Below are 21,075 nucleotides of genomic sequence, written 5' to 3'. Positions count from 1 at the left end.
GCTCGATGGCGGCATACCGACGGGTTATGTGACTGAGGTAACTGGTGAGAGGTGCGTATACTCGCTCCCCAGAGTGAGTCCATTCGTATTCGAGACGTCCTGACCTAACGGTTAACCGGTCACAGTGGGAGTGGAAAGACGCAATTCCTTCTCACCCTTCTTCTGGCCGCTCAACTCCCTGCACCTCGTGGCCTGGGCAAGTGTGCCATATACATCTCCACAGAAGCTCCATTATCGACACCACGGCTTTCGCAGCTCATTGAATTCCATCCATATCTCTCTACCTTGTCTCAAGCCCACAAGCCTTCGCTGGAAAATATATTGTCCATCAATGCCATGGATCTCGAGGCACAAGATCACATCCTCAACTACCAACTCCCTGTCGCAATCATGCGATATAATGTTGGACTCGTGATCATCGACTCCATAACTGCAAACTACCGGGCGGAACATTCGTCCCATAATCTGTCGGGGTTGTCCACACGCTCTGGCGAGCTTGCCAGATTAGGCCAGATGCTGAGGAACTTGGCTGTGGACGAGAATGTCGCAGTTGTAGTAGCGAACCAAGTTTCTGATCGCATTGAAGCTGCTGGCAGGCATCCAACACTATCTCGTTTGAATGGCGGTGCCATCTCACCTATTCCTTCCACACAACAGCAAGTGCTGTCGTCACATCACGAATCAGAAGCTGCTACACCATTGTCAAGAAGTCGACCTCTTGAGTCCCGAAATGTCGAATTGACTCCACATAATCCGGTCCTCCAACCATCACCCTCTAGTCTTCCCTCATCACCGTTCACCACGGAGGATGATCCGCAGCAGCAGCAGCAGTTCGACGGGTCATACCTGATTGGCAACCCTGTACGAAACGAGATTTTGAGTCTTCTACACCAACAGAGGTTCTTCACTGGGTGGGGTGACACGCTACAACCTACTATTTCAAGCCTGTACCCAGCTTTTCAACAAACCGCACAAAAGACCCCAGCTCTGGGCTTGGTTTGGTCTACCCAGATTGCATGTCGCATTGCACTGAAGAAGGAGAGCCGCTTCGTGGATTGGGAGGCCATCCTAGAGGATACCTTTGTCTCCAGCGAAAAACAATTGCTGCCTACAGCAAGAGAACAGGCTAATGAGCCTTCGGAATCACGAGTACCAACGGAGAGTGAAGAACATACTAGAGCACACAGCCCTGCAGTCTCTGCACCACCGGACGAGACCGATGCAGTAGACGAGAAGACGAATCTCAGTGTCCCGAATATTGTCCGTGATGATCATGCAACAACTGGGCTATCCTTACCAATGTCAACACAGGCAGTTACACGAGGCGTCCGAAGGACCATGAAACTTGTTTTTGCCCCCTGGACTGCCGGACCAGTCACTGAACAAGACGAAATCCAACACGAGGCGGAGTTTGAAATCTGGAAGGGTGGGCTGAGGGGCTGTACAGAAGATTTTGACACCATATAGCGCGATATTCCCTGTCACGATTTACGACACGAACAATATATTTCTGACTCACTTTTCTTCCACTTCCTACTTCTTCTTTTGAATATACTTTTTCTTTTAGTAACCGTCCGAGGCCTTCCTGCTGGATACTGACCAGGGGTCTCACCTGTTCCGGGACTAGCGTCTGTTTTCGGCGTCTGGCGGAACGGGCGCCCCCGCAGTTTTGTTTCCTTTCTTTCCTTTGCCCACCACCACCAACTAACATTAACTTGACTCACCCAAGGTTTAAGCTCTTCAGTGCCCTTCCCACACGCTCACACTATTCCCACCTTAATTTTATGCTTACTTTTTGGGTTGGGTCAATGTGATCACTAGTGCCCAGGTGTCAGCCTCCCAATAGTTTGTTGCTTTCTTTTTTGATGCGGTGGGTCCGTCCGGACGCTGTCAGCCAGCTGGGGACTTGCTGAGCTTCTCCCATTCCGCTTGTTCGTTCGACCCTTCGGTCTTCAGTCTTCGGATACTCTGACCGCGAAGTAGCAGTCAGATTTTCCATAACGATGGTGACAGAGGTCTGTACCGAGGTCCGCTCAAAGACAAAGGAGAACTAGAAGATTACTCGATTCGAGCTGCACTGAAAGCGTGAAAGCTGTTTGATGATCATATTACACGATTCCCCTCCGGATTACATTCATAATAATGGACGATTAAATCAGACATGACGTTGGCCCTTCTACACGTTCAAATCCTTACCCCATGTTCCGTATACGCCTTCAGCCCGAAAAAACTCGCAGTTGGTCTATGACATAACAACAACAGGAAGTGTCATATCGTGGTCCATGTCGATCCTGCGAGAGCACCACGTGATGCGGAAAAAAAGAAAGATGACGAAAAAAGGTAAAAAAGAATTCCAAGAAAGAAAGAAAAAAAGATATCACTCGTTCTATGTACGACAGACATGCTCTATTTTTCAAGCTTGGCAGGGGGAACTCCAATGCCGTTCGTGTTACGGTAGAAGAGCACTCCGGAGCTCTCACCCTTGGCACCCTCGGTGGGCTCAACCCAGTGGCACACACGGGCACTAGTCCAGAGAGCCTTGAAAAATCCGGTCCAGCCAGTGTGGGCCTCGGTCCGGTAGTGCGATCCCATGACCTTCTTGATGGCCTCGCTGGCCTCATCGGCGTTGTAGAAGGGGATGGTGCTGACATAGTGGTGGAGAACGTGGGTCTCGATGATACCGTGGAAGATGTGACGGCCGACGAAGCCGAAGTCACGGTCGATGGTGGCAGCGGCACCACGGGCGAAGTTCCAGACATCAGGCTGGTAGTGGGGGAGGGTGGGGTCGGTGTGCTGGAGGTAGGTGATGGCGACTATATGTTCCAGTCAGTATTCGTTCCAGCAATTGTGCCATTTTGTGAAGGAAGTAACTTACCCAGCCAGTGGTTCACCCAGAGGTAGGGGATACCGTACCAAACCAGAAGGTTCATCCAGCCGAACTTGGAGCCGACCAAGTACAGAATGCTTCCGACAATGGCGAGACCGATGTCACTCAGGACGATGAGCTTAGCATCCTTGGCCTCGTACAGAGGGCTAGACGGGTTGAAGTGGTTGACACCGCCGAAGTAGCCGTTCTGCTTGCCCTTTCCACGACCCTCAGGCTGACGTTCGTGGTTGTTGTGGCCAGTGACGTTGGTGAGCAGGTACATGGGCCAACCGAAGAGCTGCTGGAGAAGGAGGTTGGAGGCAGTGGCGATGGGGGTTTCCTCCATCAACTCATTGAGTTCGTGCAGAGCCTTGCCGACGCGAGTGGCATACTGCTCGCGGGTCTTGGGCACGAACACCATGTCGCGGGCAATGTTACCAGTGGCCTTGTGGTGCTTTCCGTGGGAGATCTTCCAGGAGAAGTAGGGCACCAGAAGAGCGGAGTGGCAGATCCAGCCAACAGTGTCGTTGAGAACCTTGGAGGGAGAGAAAGCCTGGTGACCGCACTCGTGAGCCAAAACCCAGACACCGGTACCGAACAGACCCTGCACGATGGTGTAAAGAGCCCACAGCACGACTCTTGCGGGCTTGTAAGGGACGGTCTCAGGGGTCACGTAGTTGTGGAAGACATAGAAGATGGTCGCGAGCCAGAAGACATCCCGGAAGACATAGTACAAGCTGGTGAGAGCTTTGCGCTCATAGCAATGAGCGGGAATGGCATCACGGATCTGCTTGATGGTATAATCCGGGATCTTGAACTCGTTGCCATAGGTGTCCAGCATCTTGCCGCTGGCCTCTGCCTCCGACGCCAACGACGACAGGGAAGTGGACGAAGGGGACTGGCGAGGGCTGTCCAGCGGGGAGGGGGTGACCGAGCTGGGAACGGACGAATCCGTAGCATTGCGGTGCAGCGCAACGCGCTTGGGGAGAGCTGTGGAAGACATGTTGAAGCTTGCCCACAAGAATGTGTTCTCGAGCTCGAAGACGGTGAAGTCTAGAGGTTGGAAGCTCTGTTAGCCAGAGTTCAATGCCGCAGCCTGTGCAAAGAACAAAGTCAAGTGAGGTGCAACATACCAATGGATCAGGAACACGGCGCCAAAGCTGTAGCAGCTCAAGGTAGGCACTGGATGGGGTTGAGCTCCCACGCGGCGAAGGAGACGAAGGGTTGGGATCGGGGGGGAAGAAAAGAGGGAAGGAGAGGAAGGGTGACAATCGGAAGGATATAAATGGTCGCCTCCAAAGAGCCTTGACCGGAGGGAGAAGTGGGACGGGGTGGTTCAAAGGGAGAGAAAAAAAGCGGATGGACAGAGGCGAAAAGAGTGAAAGAAAAAAAAAAGAAGGGCGATTGTTTGATGATCACCTGTTCAGCGTTCAGCAGAACCCGGGGAGAGGAGGGGGGAGGCAAAACAAAAAAGAAAAAATGAGGGTCCCGAAAAGAGGACAAAAAAGAAAAATTGCAAAAGAGGAAAAGGTAAGGGGGAAAAACACCCAAGAACCAAACGCACGCGAATTGATTAGGGAAGACTGAATTTCTAGTGCAGTCGAAGAAGAAGAAGCCCAGAAGGCAAAGCCATCAAGAAACACCCGATCTGGATGCAAGTCCCGCCGGGCCCCTGGGCTGGTAATTTTGCGTTACGGGGGATCTCCCGCGAAAAATTTGTATTGGGTGGGACACATCTGATTGGTCAGGGGCTACCGCGTTGATACGGGACGGCGTCCCGACTTACGAGAAGATTACGACCCGACAACATTACACTCTGCAGTATTCGCATTCTCATCTCACTCTATCCTGTCATTTTGGCCTACAGAAGGGATCGGGTGGATGGATAACCTCGGCGGCGCTTACTGGACCATCTCAGCGCGGTTTGCCTTTTGCGTGACATGCTCTACATCTGCAGATGGTTTCATCACTGGCTCGATCGACGCATCTGGCAAGGTAGCAGGAAGTTAATCTGCTTGACTCAAAGCAAGATCATGGAGAATCTGGATAATTGAGCCGAGGTCGACACAGGAGTCTGGTCTGTGGCTTGCCCGAGATGCGCATGCCTATGAACCCTCTAGGTTGCGGACCATCCGTGACTGGTTGATGCGATGTATACGCCACCTGTTGCTTGCTTGGAAGGGGGCGGCTGATCCGTCCGGCCTGATTGCCAGAGGCGAGAGTGTCATTTGCATTCCGGGGTGTGCTCACTGCTGAGGGATTATTCTTTGCCCCCCCTTAAGCCGAGATCCTCCACCGCATGGCTCTCTCTCACCGCACGCCAGAAGATCATAAGATTGTGTGGTTGCACTCCTGACTAACCGGCCATGTGGCTCGAGTATTGCAAAATACTTCACGTTCCAGAAACAAACCCGAGCATGGGTTACCAGGGACTATGAACCGCGGAGGCTCACCGCCCCGCTGGAACCAATAGGGATTTGATTTTAGGCCCCACAGCCGGGTAAGAGGGAGAATTGGCTTCCCAACAATCTTGGCAGCTTTCCCCCTTGGGCGGTAGGCATGAACCCCGATGAAGAATTACGGTTATTATTCCAGTTTGATTATCGGAGGGGGCTGGTCGTTGGCCCTGTGGCATTCGGATAATTTTTACTGGTCAGTCTCACCAGTCACCATGCGCGGACAGATGACACCTCGGATGGAGACGAAAAAAAAAAAAAAAAAAAAAAAAAAAAAAAACAAAAAGAGACTAATAACTAGTCAGTATGAATGGGTCGGAGATGATTCGGGAATCTTATCAGAAATCAAGAACTGGAGAGGATCCCAGCTGAACTACAGTACCTACAAAACACAAAGAGTAGGGATGATCCTTCCCCAGCCAGCTGCTCACTGCTTGCTTCACTCCTACGCCCTGACAGACAGACCCTTTTGATTTCCTCCAAATCTTCACATGCCGTGGTATGGGTATCTCGATCGATCCCACCAACCAGCCTCTCCCAATCCAATGCGTGCGTCCAGATTCAACAGAGGTATTGAACGGATCATCGACTTTTCGCACACGAACGGTCCTGAGCGCGACAAGGTCTGGTCTCGAATCGAATGAATGAATGAAGAACCCCCATGTGATTTCCTCCGCATGCAGGATGTATCTACCGACGTGTGGACAGTAGTGGCGCGCCTTACAGCACGTACGGAGTACAGAGTATCTAGTTTCCAGCTCCACGACTCGAACACAAAGCGGCAGAATCCACTTACTGTGTACTGGGATGGGCTTGGAATGGCCCTTAGACTTTCGGCGGCGCGGGTGGAAAAACTTTAACGAACGCAAGCCCCCCGGACCAGCCAGCCCAGCCCATCCAGCATTACTACTTACTCACTTGCCACAAGAGGGACGAGAAGTTATCGGGTAATGCGAAATACACATTTAGGGTATTTTAGGGTAAAAAAAAAGAGTAATTGTTCATCCCAAGGAACTGGAGAAAATGAGAACCGAAGAAAAAGGATGCTGGGGAGAGAAAGGAAAGTTCAATGCATGTGACTGTAAGATATGGAAGGTACGCCGCAATACCTTCCCCAACTTCTATCTATCTATCTACTTAGTATATAGAACAACATGAAATAGATTCCACTCACTCAATTCTTCGACTCAATAATTATATACCTACATACATACAATGTCCATAAATATAACACACACACATACATACATACATACAACATCAAGAAACCCCCTAAAAGCAAAACCAATCCAAGCAAAGCAATCCAAAAGTACTACCAAAAGTAGAATAGTTCTGCGTTTGCAACGCATGTCAGCATCTGTTGGGACACACCAGCCATTTTGTTGAGATTGGGTCCCGGTGGGGCGGGGGGAGAAGTAGCTGATCGGGAAACAAGGATTATGTGGGGGTGGGAAAAAAAAAAAAGGGCGGGCGCGCGTGTGTCAATCAATTACCGAGTAGGTTAGTTACTTACTACTTTGCAATATGGGCAGTCATTCAGTTCACTGACTTTTAACTCGCACTTGATATTTATGCTATTGGAGTTGTCTGGTGGGAGTGAGTAGGTTTTGTGTAACATCTCTTAGGTTTGGATATCTGCTGATCGATTATTTATTGGTATCATTGCTGGCGTGGGTTGGGTGGTGAGGTACGGTGATGTGTGTCTGTTAGTTAGTTAGTTAAAGGAGGTGTTTAATGTTCTATTGTAGTACAATTTTAATGGAGATGATGCTAACTAACTAAGGTCGGTCAGAGTAGTTAGTTTAGTATGGTATGCTGATCTTATCTGGTGGGAAAAGTATGTGTGTAATGGAGTGTATGTATTGTTATGGAGGTGTATTTTATATTTGTGGGTAATTTGCAATTGAAGATGGGTGATGGATGAAGGCGGTTTGATGTATATTGTTGGACTACGTAGTACACTTCATCTTCTTATCAATCCAATGCTTGCTAATAATACTGTCTATAGTATCATGGTTTCAAATATATTCCATATAGTCTATACAATATACACATGCATTGTACCTGGCCTCTAAGCTATGCTATGTAGGTAGTAGATATGTAGGAAAAAAAAATGTATTCTATGAGCTTGTTACATGCAACCGCTCCGAATCGATCAACCACGCCCCGCCATGACTGCCTCCCGACAGTGACAGGCTCACTGTCGTCGTGCGGAGATCGGGTAATACCAGCACGGTCTCGCCGTGGTTGCGGTAGTCGACCTCGCAGGGAATGGGTCGGCGCTGCAGCGGTGCCACTGCCGCTGCGGCGGCGGCGGCGGCCGTCATGGACCCAGCTGTCACGGGCCGTCCAAGGTTGGGGCTCATCGTCTGGGCCCCGGTCGCTGTCGTCGAAGATTGAGACTGCGGCTGGGGCAGAGACGATGAGGATGTTGGGGATGGTGGCACAAAGGACCTGATTTCTAAACCCGGAAGAAGGAGGTGTCCGGCTTTCTGCGGGAGTAGCATGATTGCAAAGGTCTTGGTCTCGCCTTCTTCGGCGGTGAAGTTTCCGCGGCGTCGCCCGCCAACGAGCCATGTTTCGGGATTTGCGTGGATCTCGTACGAGAAGTCAAGCGGACCGCCTGCGTTCTCGCGATGCTCCGATGAGCACCACCGTCGTGTATGACGTATGCTGAGTTCTGCAGCAATCATCTGTCCAACTGCTGCATGGGGAGGCTGCTGTGCCAGATTGGTGAGGCGGAGCTCGGCTGTGTGCACAACTTGAATCTCTGGGATGTCAACGGGGATGACGATGTGTCTGCTGCGTACGGCTGGAGAGTCTGGAAGGCAGATGACCGGATGATTCTATTTGGGTCAGACTAGAGAAGCAAGGGGGCCGTCAGTGGGATGTACGGGTGACTTACCTTATGCCAGTCCATAAGCCAGGCCTTCAGTCCATCCATTGGCTCCTTCAACGCACTCAGCAATGTCTCCCAGTGGGCATTCGCAAACTGCAGTGTTTCCAACTCTCGGACGAGGCCGACAACTTCCATGTCGGAAGTCGATAGCTGTGAGCGGGTCGTCTCAACAATGTGGGATGTGAGCAAACTTGTGAACTGATGAAATTCGCTAGCTGCAATGCTTGACTTGAATGTCTGCTCGACTGCATAGAGGCATTCATCGTCCACGCAAGTAAAATCGACGCTTAGTCGCAGGGACCGTCTTGCTCCCGGAGTGGGAACGCTGTCTGGCCGCTGTCGAATCTTGTAGAGAAGAGATGCAGGTTGTTTGGCAAATACATTCAGTGCCACAGACTCACCAATACTCGACTGCACCTCATAGATGTCTGAGCTTGGGATTTGGCACTTTAAGATCCGGAGCGGTATCAGCATAGCCGGACTGATGGTAAACCGTGAGAATAGGACACTATCCTTGAAGACATCCTGCACGTTGACACTGATCGGCAAGCCTGAAATGATGTTGTGCACCGAGGAGTAAGTAAACCGCCCCTTCTCTGTCTCGTATGACACTTCGGCCCTTGCAGAGAGCATCGGGTGGTGTTCCTCGACCGTGTAAGGGATCCGGAACCGAACGAACGAGTTGAGTTTCAACTGAGTGAACTCAATGTTCCCCGAGTCACTATGGGCTTCGATCTTGATGTCACCCTCTACCAGTTCGGTTTCGGTCGTTCTCAATCGAAGACCAGCAGTGGCAGGTCTCACTCGAAGAGTCCCGCTCTTGATGTCATTCCATCCACTACTGAATTCCAGCTCTAGTGTTCGTAATTCCTCCAGATTGACAAAGTGCGGTGATACGATCTTTGCCTGGAGGCCGTCCGGTGGCGGAAAACAGTAAATGAATGGCCGACTATCCTCTTCCTCGGCCTCTGCCTCCCTGAATCCCACTGGCAGGGACGCATGCTTCCCGCCACCAAAAGTGAAAACAATGTTCTTCGCTCGCATTTCAATGCGGTCCACGAAGTATTTACCTTGCAGTGTTATCTAATATAGTCAGTATCTGTCAAGAAAGCAACAGCACAAATAGCTGCGACCCGTACTCACCGGAGAGTCGACCAACACCCTCGTCGACGACGACTTGATGGTCATTTTGATAGGAGCCTCTAGCCAATGCTCATTACTCTGAGCATTGTGCGCACCCACCAATCGCAGCTTGATAGAATCAACATCAATGCGCTTTCCCAAACAAAAGCGTAGGTACAGTTGAAGCTGGAACCCATCCTTGTCCTCATAGTGTAATATTGCAGGCTTGACGTTGATATCCGCAAAGAAATCAGTCATGGGGGCTATGACTTCTTTCTGAAGGGAACCTGATGCCTTGAACAGCTCCTCAACGTACTCAGAAATCAATGCATTTTCCGCAAAGATATGCGACGCATCTAGCGTCTTCTGCCGCTTTGACAGATTGGACTCTGTATGACTGGCAAACTTTGCGAGAAGACGGAGGATCACCCGGACGTATTCTTCACTGCGATTAAGCTCTTTCAGACACCGGGTATACATTTCCAACATAATACCCTCTAGCACAATCCAGTTCTTACTGCCATAAAACGGAGCAATGTGATGGAAGTAAGACGCTGCCGCCCCATAGTCGCTCTGTCTGTAGCGTATGAGGGCCATGTCAGCAAGTGCGGCCTGGGTTGAGTACGTCCGATTTGCAGCAATATGGTGACGGTACATCTGATCTGTAAGATCTTCATAATGCACACGGAAAGCCTTTCTGGACTGGAGAGCTAGCTTCAAGCCAGGGAGATCGATACCAGACAGAAGATTGGTTTCCCTAAACTTATCTGCTGTCTGTGGAGTCTCGTCATCAAGCGATACTTCAGCCATATCGTCAGCATCCGCTCCTCGATCATTGAACAGAAGATGGAGATCGTTCCAAGTCTCCTTCCAGCCAAATCTTGCAGATATCTCCTCCAAGAGTCGGCGAGCCATCAGGAGCAACTCCGCTCTTCCAGAAGCTAACTGCTCGGAACCGGTCTTGGGCGTAAGCTTGGGGCCCTCAAAGCCCGGTCGTGCATGGACAGACGAAAGGGCATCTGGAGGCAAAATGCCCGAGGTTGTCATACGCCGGGGCTGAGGCGTAGGTGTAGGAGTCGCAAGCGAACTTGAGCGCCTGGGAAGCTGTGGGTGGCCCTCAACTTGCGTATCATTGTCTGCTGGCTTGTTGACAGCATGCAGTGAGGACTCTGGAAGTGTAAGGGCGGGAGTAAAGGTCTGAGAAAGCACCTGGGAGGCAGCAGCATAGGCCCATGATGATACAATATTGTTCACCACCTCTGACTTTCTAGTATCCTCGACATCTACCAGTCCCGTCTCAAGGTCGAACCTTAGTGTCCGCGCCGCAAGACTAATGAATTCGGTTGCCCTCTGGCAAGCTTCGGAGAGAAGCAGTAGATTTTCCGGCTTCCTGTCTTTCTTGGACGACTGTGGATCTGCTTCTGCTTCCTTACTGAGTAAGGAATGAGCCTTTGCCGCCCTAAGCAGTAATGTCAGTTGTCTTGAGAAGACATAAGTGCGGAAATCAAAGATGGAGATATCACTGGCCAGTATCATCTCCCGATACGGCTTTTTTGTTGCAGATATGGGAAAGTCATCCATTGCAATTTCCGGAACTGGTTCTGGCTCATCATCTCCCTCGCCCTCGTCCTTGCGTGCTACTTCTCCGCCAGACTCCAGAGCCGATTTTGCCTTGTCTTTCCAGTCCTTGCTGTAAGTCAGGAATGCACCCCCATGTTGATCTCCAGTTCCTTCAAGCTGTTCTTGTATCGCGGTGTCCAAGCCGACCGCAAGTTCATCGTAGCCGAGCAGCGCGTCCTCGAACAACCCCACATTTTCGAAGCCCCTAGCTAGACCCTCCTTAAGTATGAAAAAGGTACAGAAATTCCAACCAGGCAAGCTGCGCTGCGAGTCTTTCTCTTTAATGTCCTCCTCATACTGCGCGACGCGAAGGTCAAAGGATGCCAGGATTGCGTTCTTCAGCTTCTCAACCAAGTCTTCGATCTGATCGGCCAGCTCAGGTGGCTTCGCATTACTACCCTGCTTAGGGAGGCGTAGCTGAGCCACGCGATCTATGGTGGAGGACTTGGAAGTTCCGTTGAAGTCGGCCTTGACCTTCTCAAGGACTGTGGTGGTTGTGCGACCCCATTTAGAAGGGGCGGACTTTTCCGCCCCCTCTCCGTCCTGCACCACATGTACAATGAGCCAGTCGAAAGCATCGTGCTTCTCCTGGCTAGTGGACGTTGCGCTGGACGAGGAGGTTGTGGAGTGGGATTTAATCCAATCCCGCAGTGCCTTCCGCGCTGTAGCCTTGTAAGTATCGTTGTCGTCACAGCGGAGCAAGTAGATCTTCAAGTAGGGGGTCTGGCGTAGGCCTGGGATCTGGTGTCGCCGGTGCGTCACGGTGGCACTGGCCGTGTCGGTAGAGGGCTTGCGCTCGTCCGATTCATGCTGGGCAGGGACGAAGCCGATACGGAGGGACTCGATGGATCGAACGGGGCGGGTCGGGGACTTCCAGTGGAGGTTCTTCAGAGGAAGCTTATCTGCAAGGATGGACTGAACAGTGGGGAATAGACCGGAAGGATCAGTATACTCGACTGGGAATCAAATCGAAGAAGTGAGCAACGTGTACCCCAGAATGCCATTCGGAAAGCCATCGGGGGGGGTGGGTATCCTTACCGGTGACACTGCTGGAGCCCGCCTGGGGTGAGGGGTCCATGATGCCCGAGCACTATTCGGGGGTCAAGGGACCACTCGCAAAGGGCATGCCGCCTGACTGGCCGAGAAAGGGGGAGCCAAACTCCTAGCTAGATGCGCAGTAAGGGGAGGGAATTGGCAGAGAGCTAAGTATATCGGCCACCGCGGTGATGATGGTATTGCGGTTGTTTTGGCCGGGGGACGGCAAGACCGCCTTTCTCTCCGCACGTGTGGCCTTCCTTCCGCCTAACCTTCCCCCGACATCTGTTCGTGGAGCCCGCAATAGTTACGGTTGGGCTGCTTCCAAGCTGCTACGAAATACTAGGCTGTCCATATGTTAATACTAGAAAGTCCCTCAATAGTAAATGATATATTCAGCTCTATGCGCAGTATGGAAAACAATAGGGGATGAGTCCTCTGCAGGACACGTGACTTGGTCTTCATTAAGTGAAAGAAAGCCGTAGAGAAAAGAGATCGCCCAAGGAAACACACAAGAATCTGTACAGGAATAGTTGAGGGCAGCATGGTTCACCAGAAACAAGACAAAGAGATCAAAACAGTCATATCCCGTCATTATGGAACAATAGCTCTTTAACAAATGAAAAGACATGCCCCGTTTGTATTACCGACCCAGAGGACAGAACGCCCTAGCTCAAAACAGATGAAGGAAAGGAGGAAAAGTAAAACAGATGTCAATGGCCAACTTCTAAGGCGCGCTGCGCATATTGAGCCTTGACGAATTCATAGCCGCTGGTAAAGCCTTCCCAGATGCCCGGGACATAACTCCGAATCCAAGCACAGATGACCAACAGAAGGAGCGGAATCTAGCGGCCGTTAGCAGTGGTTCCAAAGTGATACTGACAATTCCATGAGCGGTCCTACTTACCCAGATGAAATACAGATTCCGATCGCTACCTAGGCCCTTCATTCGCCGCGCTTGCTGCTCCCGAAGGTGCTTCTGCTGTTCACGAGATATCACCTTGCGGCCAATCCGGATATCTTTAATATCTTCGCTTTCTGGCTTGGTTCGAACGACCTCCGATGTGCTGGCCTGCGCTTCGAAATGCTGATCGAGTGCTGCCTCCGTCGCTGCTTGAAGCATACTCGATTTCTTCAAGCGCGTTGCTTGCTCATTTTCTTCGTTCTCTTTGTGCGGGTAGAGTTCCTCATAGGAGGGTAGCTCTGTACCCGTAGGGGCGGAATTGCCCGTCAGCATATCCCACCAGCCATCTTTGGCAGACCGCGCGGTGCTCGGTCGGTGAGGAACCAGATTGGTGATACGACGCATCATCGGATGGGCTTGGTAGTCAGGCAGTGCGGGCATAGGCGGCAACGCAGGCAGATTGGGGAAGGCGTTGGCCACACTTTGCTGGAACTGATTGATTTGGGCCTGCAGTTGGTTACGCCAAGCAACCAGGGCGGCCGGAGGCGAAAATGGTCGAGCATCGTCCGACTCTGCTGGCTGCTCAGGTCCAGGAATCGACACTGGCCGCTCGTGATGCATACTCGACCGGCGGGAGGCGCTATAATCGATTACATCGTCGTCGTCTTCCGAGTCATCGGAGTCTTCAACAGCATGGTCAAAAGAGCCCGACACAGATGAAGAGTCCCAGAGGGAATGTAACGATGCGGAACTGCTGTGCCTGCGACGCGAGGAGGAAAGCGATCCAACACTACGTGAGCGGTAATGACGTGCAGGTATCAAGGCCGCCTGGTGAGCAGGCAAGGTCGTAGCGAGGTCTGCTGGAGTGAAGCCCCTAATGCTACGGGCATTAGGGTTGGCACCGGCAAGACGGAGCCTGTTGACGATATGCGCATGACCGTTCAGAGCCGCAAAGTGCATCGGCGTGTTCCCGGTTTTATCCTGCAGGTCGGGATTGGCACCTCGCGCAAGCAGGCCGGCCACGAACCGTGTCAGGCCTAAGGAGGCAGCAAAGTGGAGCAGTGTCTGGCCTGTCGCAGAGCGCGAATTGTACCTGGGTGGGCGTGGGCTGTCATCAAGATCGACAAACTCGAGGTACTTCCACATTCTGCCATCAAGGTCACCAAGTGAGACTTGCGACTCCAGCCCAGCCGCCTGCCGCTGGTGACCACCACCAGAGCCTCCTGGGAAGTCCTTTTGTAGGTTGAAAACGCCCTTCATGTCACTGCCCATAATCTGCTGAGCCGTCTGGAACGCATCTGCTTGACTGCCGAGTTTCTGTCCAAGGATACCAAGAGCAAGGCGATACATCTGCAACTCGCGATCGTCGACATAACGGAAGAACTGCTGCTGCTTTGGCATCAGAGGTTGAGTTGGCTGCATCTGGCCGAAGGTGGGATGTTCATGCTTGAAAACCACCGCCACAAGCCCGGGTTGAAGTGCAGGGGGTGTCAGGCAGTTGAGACACTTGTCACCCCAGAACGTGGTAGTGGTGGCTAAAGTGTCACCAAAAACGACTTCCATCCCAGGGTAGAAGCCGCTTCCAAGCAAGGTAACCTCTGTGCCTCCCGTAATAGAGCCTTCTGCAGGTACCAGTTTGTGGATGACTGAAGGTAACCGGTTTCCCGCATTGGTTAGTGGCGGCCACATTGGTGAGGACGTGTTGGGTCCCAAGGAAATATTGTAATTTGGATCCTGGAAATTGTTGCGCGAACCCCCAGGGGTCCCTGGACGACTTGGTTGGGCGGAGTTCGGTGCAGACATCAATTGTTGCTGGATAAAATTGTCCAAACTCTGTTGTTGCATGGTGTTAAGGAAGGGGTTGGTATCTGCGCCGTTTGGAGTCGGCGGTCCGTTAGGGAACTGATTAGATATGGCAGAAGCAGTGACGAAGGGCCTCTCCGCCGGGGATGCGAACCCGCGAGTGCTGGGAAAAGGTGGATCATTGTTAGGAGCTGAGGAGCTGGAGACACTACCTGACGACTGCGTGTTTTCCAGCTTGGTCATAGTGAGTTCCGATGGCAGTCTCCCAGAGTTGCTGTGTTTGCGACGCTTGCTCATCGGCCCTTGGAAATCGTTCGGCGAAGTCTGTCGAGAAAGACTCCGCGGCGTTTGAGTGTTGGTGGTTGTGCCGTTCGTTGACGACTGGGACACGGGGAAGGAGCCCGACGTCAGATATTGAGTGTTGAACCTTTGCTGCAGACCCTGCAGATCGGTAGCTGAAGATGACTGGGATGCTTGTTGCGACGGGGCCGATGATTTGCCTGTGTCAACACTGGGGCTCGAAGGGAACACGCCAACGCCCGGAAGCTGTGTCCCGTCCGGTAGAGAAGGAGATGGACCAGGAGCTGGTGGAGCGGGAGGTGCATGAGTTTTGTGGTCGTCAGTGATCATGATAGAATTCGTTATCGCCTGAGCAACAACGTTATCCTTATAATCTTTGACAGTGAAAATGACCCTAGAAACTAAAGTTAGCAAAGTGCTACAATACCACATCCGCCTAGAGCCGGGTATACGTACTGAAACCCAAGCTTCTCATTCTGATGCCTGCAGTAGCATGCGATACGCATCGGTAACTCCACTTGCATGGCCCCTGGAGGAATATTAGGCATCGGAGCGTCTCCAAAGCTCGGCATGGCATTCTTCGATGGCTCGGCCCATTCCTTGACTTCGTTGGTGTTGAAGACGATTACCCTTTTCTCCTCGTCCTTCTGGAAGAGTTCGTCTTCCTCCGGCTTTCTTTGCTTTTTCCTGAACGCACGCTTCCGCTCACGCTGTATACAACCAGGACAGATCTTCACTTCTCCGCCATCCAGTGGCTTATCGTCCTCTTGCATGTCTTCAGCGGAACGTGGGCTAGAGCTGGATGAACGGTAAGAGTTATCTCCTCTTGCTCTGGCAAACGCCTTCTTCAGCTTCTCTTGATCCTGCATCGCACTTGTGCAAACGAGACTGGTGTGCAATTCCACAATCTCCGGGGACCGTTCGACAGTCGGCGGTGCAAGAAATTTCGGCTTCGAGATGGTGTGGCTCGGCAAGCGCAACTTTTTGACGCCATTCGGTAACGGAAAGAGGGTCAGTCTGATAGGAATTTGAGTCTCCACGCGTGATTTGAGGGAGGTGGGATGCACGGTTAGCATGTGACGCTGCGTCGTCTCCTGCTTCACGGTGGTTGGAGAAGGGGACGGTGCGAAGTTGACACCAAATGGGAAGCTACTCGGTCCGAAATTGAGACCCGGAGTAAGCGGAGAACCGCCATTCATGTTAATTCCACCGAAGCTTTCTTCCAAAAGTGATGACGGTGAATGGCCTCCCCAAGGGCCCAGTGGCGACTTGGCCTGACTGAAGCTTCGCGAAACGGAGAACGGCGAAGGCTCCTTGGTGTTGCGAGGAAAGAAGGAGGACCCATTCATCTGTGTACTATGTGTCAGCAGAGCACGATCGAACGGGCGGCAATGAAAGAACGGGAACTCACCGATGAGGCAGAATGTCTGGCCGAAGTGCTAGAAACACTCCGCATCTGAGATTTTGATCTCTTTGCAATTCTGGGCTGCGCAGACTCGGATTTCAGAGGGCTAGGACTGCTGGCGGCACTCTCAAAGTCAAATGCGGCATCCATGGCTTTGTTGCTCGATTCAAGATCGGTGTCTGTGGGAAACGCGCCGTCAAGGTTTGGCAGGGAAAGGTCCAGACCGAACAGCGACTCCTCCTTCACTGATGACAAGTCGGGATTCATCCAATCCTCTGTCGCATATCCGAACGGCATAACAGTGTTTTCGCTATGAACAACCGACGCAGACGAGGTGACGGACGGGTTTCGAAGATGATTCCGCGGTGATGTGGAGGAAGAGCTCGGAGATGAGCCATCCGGGGACTCGGCGGGGGAGTCGGACGAGACAACATTAACTTGTCGCAACGCATCCTGGTCTTGGTACGATCGCTTGAGAGACAATTCCGAGGGCGACAGACACGATGGCTCCGATTCCGCAACCGGGCGGGATGAAGTGGCGCGTGAGAAGATGTCGTCAAAGTCCCTCCCTGCATTTTCCGCCGACATCTGCAGCCTCGCAGTATCTAAAAAGTCCATATCTTCGTCCTGGTAAGGGTGCCCCATCTCGTCATCAACGACAATCGGGTCCAGGAAAGGAAACGCAGGCGAAGAGGCAGCCTCTGCCGATCCCATCATTTGACTCTCACAGCAGTCTTCAGAAGACCAGAGGGAGATGCCTGCAATTCTCCCTAGAGTGCCTCACAGCCTGCTTTTCAACCCACACCTTATGTATTTGCAATCCAGATTGTTGACACTTCGGACGGTGGGACAGGAGGACAAAGGGCGGCCAACTTGGACGGGAATGTGCTGGGCGGGCGCAGTTGCGGGCGCGATTCTCTTGCCTCCGTCAGCAGTACCCCACGTCCATCAACCGAGGCGACAGCGACACAGAAGAATCTAAATTGGGAGCGGATTGAAAGGAGGGGAAGATGGTGGATTCTCAGAGGGTGGTTGAAGGGGAACTGTAGGGTTGTTGAGTAAGGGCGGCTGGCGTAGGGGGGGAGCGGAGGCGGAGGCGCGGCAAGAGTTGGGAAAAGGGAGTCACTGTGCAAAATCCAGGCCGGGCGTCGGAGCGCAGAAGTTTCGAGGATAGTAGACGCGAGCGTATCAATCCGAGTAGAATCTCGATGGATAGGACAAGACTAGGAAGAGAGATGTGAAGGGTGACTCGGGAGACGGTGTCCGACCGGCAAGTCAGTCCTGGAGACGGGGGAGAGAGGCCAAGGACAAGGAAGGGGAGGGAAGTGAATCAATGGTTATCTGCTGACTGAGGCACTTTTGCTGTAAAACGACTCTTTGCGAGGATTCGACAGTGAGTCGCGGTGAGGCCGCCCCGGAGTGGCACTAGTCCCAATATGGACAAATGTCGGCCAGGAACGGAGTAACTAGGCCGCCGAGTTTCCATTGGCCGGGGAACGATCCTGGGAGGGGCGCCCGAAGACGGCAACCAGTGATATTTGAGGTGGTATTAATTGATCACCAAAAGTTGCGCCTTCCTATTACTCCGAACATTGAACTGAGTACTACTTACACCAAGTACTCTACTCCGTACTATTGCCTTTAAGTTCGGTGGATGTTGCCGCCGCTCTATGGAGTGTCTTCGTCTGTCATTGATTGACAAGTTCCGGGACACGTAGCGGGCTACAAGTCAATAGTACTACTGTAGTGCACCTGCTGTGTAAATCGTGTCCATGTCTTGGTGGGTGGATGCTGACTTCTTCCGATCCTCCATCATCAATCGATTATCGCTTTGAGAATAATGAGAGAATATTACTCCTCCGTACTACTAGAGATAATCTGTTGATCCTACGGTAGGCGGGCGGCTCAGTTCCGAGCCATTGGATCAAGCCTGTCAGATCGCACCGCATTTTGTGACACATCTGTATGATATCCTCTCCGTCAACGCAACACTCTCAAAACAGGCCTACTCCATTGGGAACACTACAGTACTTGGGCAAGCAGGCGTTCGTTGAGTGATAAACGCGTCTCTCGGTACATTAAATACCAGTTACCGTAGTTACTTGGTATTTGATCAGCCACAAAAGATGAGCACATTCGTGGATCGGAGAGAGTGGCGCTTTGTTCGCGGATCATTATGGAGCATATCTCACCGTCAATTGGTCCAGACTGCATTATCTGCGTTTACCATTCTCAGCAACTTGGACATCCACCACGTACGACAGCCTAAGTATGGATGGTTCTTCGCGGTTGCTAAGAAAGAAGATGACCGCAGTCAAGTAAGTATAATCCAGCAGTCGTTCGCATACTCAGGAGATGCGCGATGGAATGACGCCACAGTGTAACTCCGAATGGTCAGCAAATTAAATCATCCATCATGTCTTGCCTGGGAATTTTCCACAGAGCACCCTCGGATCCCGATCAGACCGCATCCCTGAAAAGGTGACGATAAGCGTTTTGACAGCACTCGATCCGAGTTCACCGTGCGGAGCAGATCAGGTACCAATAAAATCCCAAATTTTGGGCCTCTTCACTCAGCACATCAAGTTACCCTGGACAGTGCATTACTAGTCGAATCTGCATTCAAGCAGGCCTCACCGCACTCGTTTTCAATAAATGGTCGGTCATCCCGAATTATCTGATGACGGGCTTTTTGGATGCCTACACGGGAGGCCATGGAAGAATGCAGGTTTCAGTCGACCATAAAGACCAAATTATCTTTCGCAATCGAAATAATCTAGGACCCATAAAACAACCGCATGCCCACGCGATCTTTGGAGCAATTGCAATGTGCTTATAATGCTATTTCCGCAGCGAAGATCTCACGGCAAGCCGATATTCACTAGCGCAAGGACATCAGAAGAAAAGAAGACTTAATCCGGAAGTAGGCGGGAAAATATCAAAAGTGTACTGATCTACTGTGGGGGGTCTAGTCTATCTTCTCATAAAGTGCTTCGTTGGGTGGCTGACCATTCAAGACCTACCGAGCGGTGTCGATCAGCCCATTCCAGGGAAACACAATTATCGACTATATGAAAATTCTGCCATCCACAGTACACAGCTGAAGCACATCAAATTGCTAGTGGCGGAGATCCTATACTCCAATAGCAGGTTCCATGATGCTTTCGCAGTCACTTCAAGTTTTTTTCCCATGAAGGTGATCGCCATAGATTATTCCGGCTTATTGATGCCAAACCTCATGACAATTCGTATATTGAGGGCTAAGTATATATTTTGAGGGTTCCATGGAACTTCTGACATAGAGCGATAGTAGCTTCAAGTGATACACGAGTCAGTGCTAAGAGAGAATGTCCTACAGTCTTTCCTTCAAGAGCTGGCTGCAGGTGGCTTGGGTGACATTTTAAGGTCCTGTGTCCAAAATATGCAAGGACTGCAGTTACCAACACCCGCCTGATCTACATGGGATCATGATGTCGCACAGTGAACGCAGTCAGATCCCAAGTTGCAGAAGTACATAGATCGTGACGAAATGTAGTAGTAGTACAAGTCAAAGTAGTAGCTGGGCCGAGCGCAAGACAAACTTCCGAGTTAAGGTTACAAGGTTTCCTCGTTCAATGAGCGTTTTCGTTATATGCTAAGTTGCATCATCTATATTTTTATAAACAAGTACTATGCATACACACTATCATTGGAACGTGGACTTCGGATCACCGCTGAATGACTGGCTGATTATACGCAACAGGTGGTTTCGGCTAGTCACAAGCCTAAAGCAGAATGCAGAAAACCGAATCAGTGTACGTCCAGCCCAAGGATTTTGAATCGAGGCTGGGGTTCAGTGATACAAGGATGCTTTAGGCAAATAACCACAGTCCCAAGGAAGGTCGCAGCTAGGACAAGACGTCCGTTTATATCATCTGCAACAACTGACATTCTAATTATGGCAAGACATGAGAGATCTGCGGGCGACGAATAATTGCACAGGAGTCCGTCCCTTCCCTATCAAACAAGTATACCGATGGCCGTTGTGGAAAAAAGCTTGGTTGGTCGCTGGTACATGTGGATTGGATAGCGAACTCCGCCAATGGGTGTGTTTCGGATTGAAGACCCCAACGGTGCAGCTAGGATCAGGATCAGAGTCCCACCCATCTACCAGTAACAGACTACCACCACTGAGCGTCCTGACTTCCCAAAGCTGATGAGAATCAGTAAGGGATTGCACTCCTAGACCAAGTCGGGCGCTTCAAGAAGCAATAGCGGTCCCTGCATGGAGCGCGTGGACCCTCAGGGTCCTATCGAAAGGAGCGTTTGCGGCCACAAATGTGTTTTCAATTCACGGACTAACGTAACCGGCAAGCGAGTCGGCCAGGCAAGCCAGTCGGCCACCTGTGTATCCCATACTAATCTAACATTTATCAAACTCTAATATCTCACCCACCGTTAGCTCAATTACAATAAAATATTAACTGAAGCTATGGATATACTTTAAGAAACTAAACATCAAAAATATATGATATAATAAGATTCATATCATATATAATACTAGTTTGAAATAAATTACCAAAAAATACAGTGTAATATATTTTACTTGAATATATATTAATATTTATCTTATAAGATTTATATACTAAACTTAGATACATTCTAGTATGCCAATTTCATTAGGTA

At 51.1% G+C, this 21,075-nt stretch overlaps 4 protein-coding genes across 4 annotated transcripts; 1 reads left to right on the top strand and 3 right to left on the bottom strand.

Annotated features, from left to right (window-relative positions):
* The first annotated feature begins 1,251 nt into the window (after nt 1–1,251).
* On the top strand, nt 1,252–1,531 carry BO87DRAFT_371883 (putative DNA repair protein (Rad57)). Its single transcript, XM_025622147.1, has one exon. The coding sequence runs from the start codon at nt 1,300–1,302 to the stop codon at nt 1,465–1,467; it is 168 nt and encodes a 55-aa protein (XP_025485201.1). The 5' UTR covers nt 1,252–1,299; the 3' UTR covers nt 1,468–1,531.
* Nucleotides 1,532–2,406: 875 nt separating this feature from the next.
* Nucleotides 2,407–3,869, bottom strand: BO87DRAFT_296022 (oleate delta-12 desaturase odeA; the record flags this gene model as incomplete). The annotated part of the gene is made up of 2 exons (XM_025618971.1): nt 2,407–2,813; nt 2,876–3,869. 2 exons carry the CDS (start codon nt 3,867–3,869, stop codon nt 2,407–2,409), a joined length of 1,401 nt encoding a protein of 466 aa, XP_025485200.1.
* A 3,522-nt stretch (nt 3,870–7,391) lies between these two features.
* Nucleotides 7,392–12,173, bottom strand: BO87DRAFT_402715 (putative TMEM1 family protein). The gene is made up of 4 exons (XM_025625706.1): nt 12,002–12,173; nt 9,365–11,919; nt 8,228–9,304; nt 7,392–8,168 (listed from the first exon to the last, which is right to left on the bottom strand). The coding sequence occupies exons 1-4, from the start codon at nt 12,039–12,041 to the stop codon at nt 7,443–7,445; spliced, it is 4,398 nt and encodes a 1,465-aa protein (XP_025485199.1). The 5' UTR covers nt 12,042–12,173; the 3' UTR covers nt 7,392–7,442.
* Nucleotides 12,174–12,711: 538 nt separating this feature from the next.
* Nucleotides 12,712–17,124, bottom strand: BO87DRAFT_295836 (putative membrane-tethered transcription factor (SPT23); the record flags this gene model as incomplete). The annotated part of the gene is made up of 4 exons (XM_025618964.1): nt 12,712–12,843; nt 12,906–15,399; nt 15,462–16,354; nt 16,417–17,124. The coding sequence occupies 4 exons, from the start codon at nt 17,122–17,124 to the stop codon at nt 12,712–12,714; spliced, it is 4,227 nt and encodes a 1,408-aa protein (XP_025485198.1).
* Nucleotides 17,125–21,075: the final 3,951 nt, after the last annotated feature.

The sequence above is a fragment of the Aspergillus neoniger genome (genome assembly GCF_003184625.1).
Source record: "Aspergillus neoniger CBS 115656 unplaced genomic scaffold BO87scaffold_1, whole genome shotgun sequence".
NCBI lineage: Eukaryota > Fungi > Ascomycota > Eurotiomycetes > Eurotiales > Aspergillaceae > Aspergillus > Aspergillus neoniger.
The sequence above is the reverse complement of the archived record's forward strand: the minus strand, read 5'-3'. Positions and strand labels throughout refer to the sequence as shown.

What these genes read in the sequence shown, in the direction of transcription:
- BO87DRAFT_371883 (XM_025622147.1), top strand. Translation starts at nt 1,300, where the DNA reads ATGTCAACACAGGCAGTTACACGAGGCGTCCGAAGGACCATGAAACTT.
- BO87DRAFT_402715 (XM_025625706.1), bottom strand. Translation starts at nt 12,041, where the DNA reads ATGGACCCCTCACCCCAGGCGGGCTCCAGCAGTGTCACCG. An exon ending in GGGCTCCAGCAGTGTCACCG is followed by an intron (nt 11,920 to 12,001) that starts GTAAGGATACCC and finishes TTTGATTCCCAG; the next exon opens with TCGAGTATACTGATCCTTCC. An exon ending in GGGTGTTGGTCGACTCTCCG is followed by an intron (nt 9,305 to 9,364) that starts GTGAGTACGGGT and finishes TGACTATATTAG; the next exon opens with ATAACACTGCAAGGTAAATA.